General features: G+C 37.1%; 1 protein-coding gene across 6 annotated transcripts in view; it reads left to right on the forward strand.

Moving 5' to 3' along the window:
* Positions 1–8,854, forward strand: part of QKI (QKI, KH domain containing RNA binding) — a 155,079-nt gene extending 146,225 nt beyond the window's left edge. For 3 of the 6 annotated variants that reach the window (XM_045500235.1, XM_045500236.1, XM_045500233.1), the window contains exons 7-8: positions 1,369–1,443; positions 5,714–8,854. In XM_045500235.1, coding sequence (XP_045356191.1) covers positions 1,369–1,443; positions 5,714–5,730 — 92 coding nt within the window. In that variant the 3' untranslated portion in view covers positions 5,731–8,854. Of the gene's footprint in view, positions 1–581; positions 5,110–5,713 lie in introns of those variants that run through there. The other 3 variants (XM_045500240.1, XM_045500241.1, XM_045500238.1) reach the window with 2 other exon arrangements.
* The last annotated feature ends 2,380 nt before the right edge of the window (positions 8,855–11,234 follow it).

Below are 11,234 nucleotides of genomic sequence, written 5' to 3' on the forward strand. Positions count from 1 at the left end.
TGAGCCACCAGCTGCTGTTCCAGCACTCTCGGTGCAAGATCTTGCTGATTTTGCCTCGTGCAATTATACTTGTACAAGATTAGTTTATCTAAAATGCAAGAAGGGGTGATGGACCAGTTTACTGCTTAGAAACAGCAAGAGGCACTGCAGTCTCTCATTTTAAAGCAATGTGTTTTTTGTTGTGTTGGGAAATTTTTATTTATAATACTTAATTATTAGACTGACAAAATTAAAAGCGAAATATACAGATACCTAATTGGCCTTCATAAAATGAATAATAATGAGTACTAAGTGACCAAAATCCATTCAGAGTCTTCCTTCTCGCTTTGCCACCTAAGCAGTAAAACATGACATTGACCACTTGGAGAACTGAGAAAATTATTTCAAATTGCTAAGTTATAATAAATTTGCACACAGATAACATGCATGATATATATCAAGTTTCACATCCTATTATTTTAAAATAAGCAGTGCCCTTCAAAACAGATGCAGACATGTGTGTTGGTGGTAGTGAGGAGATTGGTATTAGCATCAAGTCTTCATTGGTGACTAATTTTTAATTCCCTTCCTTTTATCTTTAGGTATGGCTTTCCCAACGAAAGGCTAAGAATTCAAGAACGGTCTTAACTGAACCCTCATCAGATCTGAATTTAACAAATGCTTAGTCTCAGCAGCCTCCGGGGGGGTGGGGGGGAGCTTAGCCTAGCAGTCAGTGACTCACTTGCACTTTTTGCACACTGATAGAAAGTAAAAGTATGTTATTAATTTGGTTTAGTCTGTAATCTTACAAAGTAACGGTGATTTATAAAGGAGTGTATAGTGTACTGACTGCTAAGGGCACTACACTGTTTGCTTTACTAATCACCTAATTCATTGCAGTTCATACTTATTGACTCAGAGTTTCGAACCACAATCTGTAGGCTGTAAGAATTGCTTTTAAACCTTTTTAAGCGATAAACTCTGGAAGTGGTCTTAAGGTTAGCAAATAATTGTCAGTATTAAGCATGGCATTATTGAAGTGGTCCTGCTGCGAGAAAGGCACTTCAGTGAATATGTGACTAGTAAAGCTGAAATATGTTTGGATCTAATAGAGTTCACGAAACACTGTACCTTGGGATTGTGAATGAACGCGTAAAACAGGTTAAGGCCAAGATGTTTGAGATGAATGCAATATTAATAGACGCATATATACGCAACATATTATGGTTAATTTTAAAACTACTGTGCCTTAACATGTTTCTTAAGAGGAAACTTTTGTAGTAAAATGAACCTTTGAAATCCATTTTGATAAACCTGCTGTTTAATGTTTGTTTTCTTTTCCCTTGTGAATGTTTTCTAACTTTGTCTTGGTAATTGCAATTTAACTAGGTGCGGTGGCTACTAAAGTTCGAAGGCACGATATGCGAGTCCATCCTTACCAAAGGATTGTGACCGCAGACCGAGGTTAGTTTAGTTCTGCAGTTCTTGTTTATAAGAAATGCGCTGGGTGTCCGTAAAATTTGCAACACCACACCTGATGGAAAAATATAACTGCTTACCTGCACACCGTGTCTTTTCTTTTTCTAAATTAATTTGTCATAGTTGACAGATTTAAGGGTTGGGATTCTTTCCTCTCCTTTTCCTCTCCTCTCCTCTCCTCTCCTCTCCTCTCCTCTCCTCTCCTCTCCTCTCCTCTCCTCTCCTCTCCTCTCCTCCCCTCCCCTCCCCTCCCCTCCCCTCCCCTCCCCTCCCCTCCCCTCCCCCCTCCCCTCCCCTCCCCTCCCCTCCCCTCCCCTCTCCCCTCCTCTCCTCCCTTCTCCCCTCCCCCTCCCCTTCCTTCCCCTCCCCTCCTTTCTTTCCCTTTCCTTTTTTTTTTTTTTTTGTGTTCCCTTCATATTTTAACTTATTAAATCCTATATTAGTATGTACTGTGATTTATTCCTACTAAAACATGAATTGGTCCATGTGGGGAGGTATTAAATTTTGATGTTGCCTTAATTATTTTTCAGTAATAACTTTTGCTAAAATATACCTTGTAATTGTTGTGAAATTTTGGGTTGGTTTTGCAAAATGAACTGAGCGGATGGTGCTTTAATGAAAGAAGTAAAGGAATATATGCCTCCTGTGTCCTTGTGGAGAAAACTGAAGATTTAGTTTCCATTTTCCTTTTTATTAAGATACTTGAGCCACTGTGTAAACATGAGGATATGCATGTCAAGTACTTAGCTGAAATCAAGAAAGTAAGGACTGTGAAGATAACTTTGATGCGGTTGGATTTTTTATGAATGAGAAAATCAGTTCCCTTTTATTCTTACATTCTCTTGCCAAAATGGATCCTTTGATTTTTGTCATTTGCTGCTAAAATATATTATCTGAAGGTAAACTATCTCTTGAAGGTCTATGGAGACATGAATCCAGCTTTGAATATCTTTTTTGACTAACCTGTGACTGGAAAATAAGTCTTCATTTTTCTCCTTTTCAACACTTGCAATTTGTGTCCTATATATGCCCTTGGACCCTTTTATAAATTATTTATGTTTATTGAGGAGTGTTATTTTCGGTTTATTGACATTGAATTGTTTTCTTAGTGTGTCATCACAAGGTAAGAATCTGAAGCAAGGTGGAAAAAGATCCTTGAAGAGCTTCTGTTGTACATGTATTACTTACTAATTAATTTGATCGAAGTCTCTCATACTAGTAGGAAAAGTGAGGGATTTATCCACTCCTGTCCGACACCTTCTATGAATTTAAGAACGACCTACCTGCTTCACATGGTTCTCTTGAATACTGATGATAAACATTGGACACAACTGTTGTCCACGTCAGAATAAAATACTTTCCAAAGACACTGATGATACTTCTTTAGCATCAGCCATAATTCAAAGAGCCTTGAATTGAAGACTTTTAACGTATACGTATGTTACTTAACGATTATTCAGTGAATGAAATAGTCCCCAAGCTCCAAGCTCAGTGATGACCTGTGACAGTAGGACACCGTGGAGGTGTGCACTGCCCCTGTGTGCCCCCTTCTTGCAGAACGAGTCTCCTTGTGAAGGAGGACCTTGCTTTTAAAAGTCACTTTAGATTGAAAGAAACCCAATAATCCCGTGAATAATCTGAAGTCTTTTCACATTGTTAATGTCTGCAATAGTTTGAAAGAGTGTTTTTAAGTAGTTTTTCTTCTATTAACTTTTCCCTGCCTGCCCCTTTTTAGGAGGTTTCTCGTAATTTTGTTTTAACACAGTAATTATTGGTGACTCAGTGCTCCAGTGCCTTGAGATGGCAAAAAAAATATTAAGAAGATTTTATAGTACTTGGAAATGACATCACATTCCATGCATGGCTCTTTTGTAGTTATATGTGTTTGTGATTAGTCTTCTCACTTTTATTGAAAATGCAATGTCAGCAAACCGAAAAGCTACCTTTTTTTTTTTTTTCTTTTTTTTTTTTTCCTTTAAATAACAGAATACTTGTATACTGCTGTTATGATCACTGTATGCACTCATTGGGTCTAAGGGAGATGTCTGAAGTCCTTCATTTAAATTATTTTATGATACTACTGTTTTCTCTATTTTTGAGGTTTTTTGTTTTTTTTTTGTTTTTTTTTTTTTTTGAAGGGAAGATTAATATAAACATTCACTTTTAATGCAAGGAAACTCAGCCCTTGGACGTATAACCATGTAATTTTATATATCCATTTAGAGTACTGCATGGTTGACAAATATGTAGTTCTTTACTAAAAATAAACCCACTTCAACACCTATTTCAAAACTGAATTTGAAGCCTGTAAAAGACCAACTGACTTGTTAGTCGTAGTGAACCATAAGTGATTTTGCACGGTGGACACACCTGTGTGTACTGTGGGAGGCCAGGACTTGGCAGAGGACGTGTTCTAGATGTTCTGGTGTACATAGAAGTGGTAGTTGGCTTTGTTTCTTCCACACAAAAAAACATAATCAGAGTTTTTCCGAGTAATGATTTTATAAAAACCATTTACATAATTTGTATAAGAAACTTAATACAATTTTAATCAAAATCTTAAGTAATATCAAAAATGCTTTAAGATTCTGTATTTTGGGAGTGACTATGAAGTGGTATGACTACATCTTGTTAAATATTTATTTTCTTCTTTAATTTTGGAATAGGAAGTTTTATTTTGAATAAAATTCCACTTATTTTTAAGAAATTCAGGGAAGATTTGGTCCCATTGAAGATACAGTATTTTTGTAGTATTTATAAACTATCCTAAATGATAGACTCTAGAAAGCATTTTTGTTACATGAAAGTAAACCAGTCCATTATATAGATTATTTCAAATAACTCTGTGAACATTATACCCACTGGGTCTCGATTTATGGAGTGGCACGGAGTCTACCTTCGCACTGAATAGTTTTTCATTCACATCTCCTCTGCCTTAGTCACAATGGCAACAGTACAGAAAATTCTCTCAAACCTCAGAATAGAGTAGAAATAATTAAGCTGTTGAATGAGTCTTAAAAATCATACTACTGTTAAGTGGACCAAGTTTGGGGAAGCAGAATGTGACAGAGGTTGATTATAAGGAAGGAACAACTCGAGGACACTGGGCACGATAACTTTCCACTTGAGAACTACTTTGTGTTTTACTGTAATTTTTTTAATTTTTTTTTTTGTTCTGTTTGTTATTTTGCAAAAGAAAATAGTATTTACAGGTGGCTTCTTTTAAAATATAAAATATAAAGCAGGAATGTATATGAAATGTCAGATTTTATTGTATTTGCAGAGTATTAGCTTTGAAATTGAATAAAGAAAGCTGTTTGTAGTTTTAAAATGCCTTATTGGTATCAATTAGAAATTTCTTCTATTTTTTGATGTACTTAGAGCTTTTTGAGTATAGAATTTTAAATGGCAGGATTTTACAGTGTTTACATGCCAGTGCATTTTATAAGTGTTCTATATGTGTAAAATAGTATTTTCAACTGGAAAGTGCTGGCTGGTGCGAAAGGCCTGGCCTTTTTCTGGTTCCCATGACGTTGCCTCCACCGCTAGACTACAGTTTAGTATTGCTTTGTATCATAAGGCCAAGAAATTCCATGTTGTTTGTAAATAGAATAATTGAAAAAGCAATAAACATTTATTGAACAAAAGAAACCTTGTTTGGCCCAGAGTTTATGTTGAACCAAATTGTTCATAGGAATTTAATTTTCCTTAGATTCATTTCTGTTGATCATCAGTTATTAATAATCACATCCATCATTAATAGTTGCTTTGATGCTTGCCTCTGAGAGAATACTAATGCTTAATAGCAGTCAGATACTGATAACTGCACTGACTGTTTCAGAATTCTGTTTATCAAACCTATTCATTGTTGTTGTTCTCCAGTTTCCTCCATTGACTGCTACTAACTATTAGTTGTTAGTTGTATTTTATTTCTATTTTTTCTTGTTAACCAGTTTTTGTTTTTTTTTGTTTTTTGGTGGGAGTGGGCTCTCCTTCATTTGTTCAAATCATGATATGAAACTGTCATGATTTTTATTGTATTCTGTAGATGGTGTCAATCAGTTTGTCAGAATTAAACATGCTTTTTTTTTATTAGTTGTGATTAGTTTTTCATGTTGTCATTAAGCCGTCACTAGCTGAAACTAATCTCTTCTCTATCTTTTCTTTTCTTTTTTTTTTTTTTGTTTTTTTTTTTTTTTTTGTTTTTTTGTTTTTTTTTTTTGTTTTGTTTTGTTTTTTGTTTCTAACCACCCAGCCGCCACCGGCAACTAACCTATGACCTTCTGACCTCTGAACTCTTCACCCAATGATGACCTGACCATGCCTGCCTGCTGATCAGTTAACTGGTAATCGCCTTTGCTTGCCTGTCGTCAGTGCAGCGAGCTGAGGCACTTGTCCGTTCGTCTTACCATCTAACCAAACAAAAGACAAAGAAATTGTTGTCCTCCGACTCAGCTTTTGGTTTTTCTTTCTGTTTGGGTGAAAGTGGTTCTAGAACCTGCACTGAATAGTAGTAAAGCAATAAGGCCCAATTCATCCCACAGCACTGATCATCTTTTCACGTCCTACCCTAAGCGAACGGTAAGAAGGCCTCACTTCAGAAGGGGAGACAGATGGCCCTTAACTACTCAGTGACAGAGGCAGTTACTGTGAGAGACTTGTAGGAACCTTCTTCTCATAGCGAGCACAGCTCTCTGAATGTACCGTGTGATGATGCATCATGCATGGACCTTTGGTCAGGGACGCCATTGGTGAAGTGACTTCAAAAAGTATTCAAAATTTGATACGCTGTTTAGTCACTACAGTGCCCTCAAAGGGCAGAAGTTGCAGCCTTTTTTATATTGCCTGCCAAAATTGGAAGTATTAGCAGTGTGCCATGAGAGATCAGCCTGACAAGGAATTTTGAGAAGTAATGCAAAGAACAAAAACTGCAACACTATTTTTAAAAAGATAAATAATATCTGAGTTAAAATTACTGAACCTTTATTTTACAACCTCCTTTAAAAAATATACGAGAACAAGGTACATGCATTATGTGTCACATTACTGGGCAAACTGTTCAAATATTTTTTTTAAACCTCCCTGTATAGAAAAAAACAAAAATCATTAAGGATGTAAAAGCCATGCTTGCCTATTTGCTGTATACATGTAATGAAATTGTAGATAAAAGTGTAGTGCATTGAAACAAATGAACAAAAAGTAGATACTTTTACTATACAAGGGTGCTGGTGCAGAAAAAAATATATATATTTTTGGAAATGTAGCATTTTATACTTTCAAGTGTTATAAAAAAAAAAAGAAAAAGAACAAAGAAACCCTTTATTTCATTAAATGATTTTTTCTGGTGGTTGTCAAGAAACAAAAGACCAAAAGAGCCTTTTTGTCTTTCTTTTTTATTTTTTAAGTATTGGAATAAGTCTAAAGAAAAGAAAGTGCCTTATTTTCCTTCATGGTCATTTAGTCAAGTGTCTTGTAAGATCAGCTCCTCCCTCAGAATACAAGTTAATGCATGTTTACTCAGTCGCCCGCCCAGTATGTGAAAGAAGATTTGAGGGGAGACCAGTGAGTTGATGGTTTGAATTCTATGATTTTTGCCACGTACCTTGATACAAATTTGCCAAATCTGATACTGTGAAAAATTTGATAACTTTTCTAATGCCTGACGAGTAAGTTTTAAAACATCATTCTTTTGAAATCATTACTGAGTGCTCTTGGTTACTGTGATGTTTAAAGTTAGCCCAACAGGTTCTAAGATGAAAATTGTGTGTGATCGGAACATCAATTTGCAGACAACATTAGAACTTTATTTTATTCAGAGAAGGAGGGGTGTGCTGAATTTTTTCTTACTGAATTGGAGATAAATAGTATTCTTAGCAGACTTTTTCACAAAAAATGAATCTTTGTGATTTTCCTTCAGGATAACAGTATTTTTTAATGGCCCAAATTTAACCAGACTTCTTTCTACCCGACCCGATTACTTGGGTGGTCCGTTTCTTTGGTGGCTTTTAGTGACCCAAGCAGCCCCTCCCACCCCTCCCCCGCCCCCCCCACACCTGTTTGTTTGTTTTCACTTTAAAAAAACTGGCATCACTGTGCATGTAAATGCTCAACTACATGTGACTTTAAGCCTCCAGTTTCTCACGAATTTCAGTTTCGTAGTTGAAACGGTTCGTAGTTGAAACGGTTTGTGCGCAGAGCCCGACCACGTCCGAACACTTGAGTAAATCGCCCATAACTGCTCAGTATCAGATGTGGCAGATTTCAAGTGGCAGTGGATCCCCAGCTCATCGGCTCACTCCCTCCCGCATCCCTTCGCAGCTTCACAGTCAAAGGTCAGCAGTGAGCTCAGTAAGCACCTTCGTGGTGACCTCCATCATCTTGTCTCACTTGGAAACCGTTTTCAGTTCATTTACTATGCAATAGACATTCATTGTTTTGTATTCAGCTAGCGTTGGTTTCATGTGCCACTGCTTTGTCTTTCTGTTACACATACAGTCGTTTTGATTTATTTACGATATATGCTGTGCCATTTTGATTTTTATTTTGGTTGGTTGGTTGAATAAATTTGCGACACTCGAACACTTGAGGTGATAGTAGTTTAAAACCAGTACCAGTATTTGACCCAGTCTCATCTCAACTGTGTTACACCTGGACATTTTAGATGTTTATCAAAGGTCTTTTATGGGGAAGAAAGTAAATGTATGGGTTAAATGTGTGACGTTTCTAAGTAATGTTGGCTCTGAACAAACTTTTGGAAACTTAGTTGATAAAATTTTGGATCAACTGAAAAAAAAGCATGACTTTTGAAATCTCTGAATGCCTTGGTTCTCAGTATTATCATTCTTTATTGAATTTATTTCTTATTAAAATATGTAGTTTTTAAGACTTCTTTTCTGACAGTATTATGTCATTTTTTAGCGTGGGTAGATGGGAGTGTCGCTTGTATGTTACCGTACAGCCGACATGTATTTTTGTCAATTCTTTATTATCTTAGTAGTTTCATGCTGTGTATGTATCATAACCAACCTATTGCCTATGAGAAACATGTAAGATAATGTATTTACAGCCATTGTTACAAGTTTATAATGTATTTTTCTATCTTGTTTTATATGTATGTTATATAACATTCAAAAAGAATTTTTTTCTTGATTGAGAAAAGGATACAAAATGCAGAATCCACAATTTTGATAACTGAAAATTGCCACTTGTTTTGCAGTACTTTATTATATTGGGTGTCTTGTCTTTCTTGGGCTTTTAGTTTAGCTAATGAATGAATACATTAGACACTTTTGGGTTTTAGTTGGGATTTTACATAGCTTGCATTTTAATTCTTTGGTTCTTTGCTGTTTCTATTAACCCATAGCATTATTTTAATAAATGTTATAATACCAACCTACTAACTCTGGACTATGTCTGTTTATTAACCTTTACGTGTTTAATAATTAAAATAAACAAATAAAGACAAAAGAATGTAAAGTCTTGAGTTACTGGACTAACCCTGAAGAACGTGACCACAGATAACCTAGCGTGACTTGTTTTTATGTTGTTTGTCAGCCTACAATTACGCACACTACTGTTAAAATCGGCTTCGGTCATCCTGGCCTTTTACCATGGGGGTAGGTGCCAGTAGAGACGGGAACAAAGTAGCCTTGGTTTGAGGCAGTCTTCTAGTCTTGCCACTTGCCTTTCAGCCTCTTGCATTACTAATTCCACACTTTCTTATTTTTCCTCCTCCAAAATAATCCCTGTCTGCTCACAGCATAAAGAGTAAAGAGACTCATTGTGATGATATACCCCGAACAACCAGTTTGATTCTTTGTTGAACCATTTCTTTCAATTTCTAGAAGTAGGTGATTTTTTTGCTTCACATTATAAAGCAAAGAATCTGATGAGGTTTTGCCTTTCTTCACATTTGTGTTTTAACTGGACATTTTTCTTTTAGAAAGTGTTGAACTATGTTAGCCACTGTTCCCATTGGGGCAGGGAGGGGTGCTCAACCAGGTAAAAGCCAAAGGTAGAGGAGCTCCGTTCCTTAGGACAGTTTAAAGCGAGCCATTGGCAATGACCACGCACCCGCCTCTCTCTCCTCATCACCCGTGGTGAGAGAGGAGACTGAACGAACCATTGAGTTCTCCTCGGGCGGTCTCTCTCTCTCTCTCTCTCTTTCTCTCTCTCTCTCTCTGCCTCTCCCTCTCCCTCTCCCTCTCCCTCTCCCTCTCCCTCTCCCTCTCCCTCTCTCCCTCTCTCCCTCTCTCCCCGTCTCCCCCTCTCCCCCTCTCCCCCTCTCCCCCTCTCCCTCTCTCCCTCTCCCCCTCTCCCTCCCTCTCCTTCCCTCCCTCCCTCCCTCTTCCAGAATACAGCGAGAATACTCTATGAATACAACAAGTTTAGGGAGAATGACATCGGCTTTTGAGAAATCTAAAGATCATTTCTTGCATGCAAGTCGATTTAAGATTCATTAAAATCTTCATGCTTTTCTTGGCTGCAACTTAGGTAAATTGACCTCCGCTTACAAATTCTTTAGTTTTAACTCTTGAGGTACATTTTTATTTCACAGATACTGGTTATTTCCTCTTCTGTGAAACTGTTCTCCTGGATAATACATTCTCAGGATGAATTTTTATGTTTGTAAATAATGGCTTATTTTTGTAAATTACATCTTATTTATTTTAAAGTTCTAAAACTTGGGGCTGAAACGAGTTACGTGTTACAAAAGACCTAACTATACCAATATGCTATTAACCAATCAGACTGTCAAAGTATTCCCATATTTATATATTCCCATAGTATATATACATAAATTACACAGATTAGCTGATTTAGTCATCCTAGAGGTAGTCCTTTGGATCAAACAAATACAGCTGTTTCTCTGATTTGGCGTGCGGGGGCGGGCGTGTATATTATTATTAGGTAGACAGAGCTTTAATAGGCTACCATCTGTAAAAGTTCTTGCCACACAGTTCACACGTTATTTTGTAAAAATTGGAAGATGTCTGTCAAGCTGCTAATCTAGAAGTCATCATGGCACCACGTCATTTAAATGGATGAATTTCTCTGCAACTCACTGTCATTGTCTGAAGCCTATGAATGCAGTCTCATCTCATTTTCCGTTAATGGTACTTCATGTATACGTATGTTGTACGGTCACCTTTTATGTTGGAAAAGTTGTAAAAAACTGTAAAAGGTGAACACAGTAGAAAGCCCATTTTTTTACACAAGCTGCAGTGGCATTAAAAACGAAACTGCCCAACTCTTGGAACGATAAAACGCTAGAGTCCTTTAGACTATCATGTGACAAAACAGCTGAAAGTTAAGCTTTCAGGTGAGAAGTTGGCACAAGTAGTGCACTTAGTAGTCAAGCATGTTTTTCTTAGGCAAAATGTCGGGAGGACGTGGTACGAGCGGAGATGCATACACCCACCGTACCTAGTGCAGTAGCTCTACCAGAGTCGAGCCCCCCCGGAAGAGCCGTTGAATCACGCTGTCCGCAAAGGCAAGATGTGTATATTTATTTATACGCCAAATAGGTAGTTAAGGTTTTCTGAACATACACACGTGCGTACGTACATACGGGCGCTGTACGTTTTCTGGTGCGCCGAAAGCAGACCGTAGGTTTAAATGAAATTGCTCACCACCAAATCAAGAATCTTTTCTTTCCCAGTGAAGTCTAATCCTTGTGTATCACCTACGACAGTTCAGGGTTTCTCCAGGTGTTTTGGTTGTCGTTTGCTTGTTTGGGATAAAATGTCTGTCTCTACTCCTCGGTAACAATGAGC

This window comes from Leopardus geoffroyi, chromosome B2 (assembly GCF_018350155.1).
Source record: "Leopardus geoffroyi isolate Oge1 chromosome B2, O.geoffroyi_Oge1_pat1.0, whole genome shotgun sequence".
Classification (NCBI taxonomy): domain Eukaryota; kingdom Metazoa; phylum Chordata; class Mammalia; order Carnivora; family Felidae; genus Leopardus; species Leopardus geoffroyi.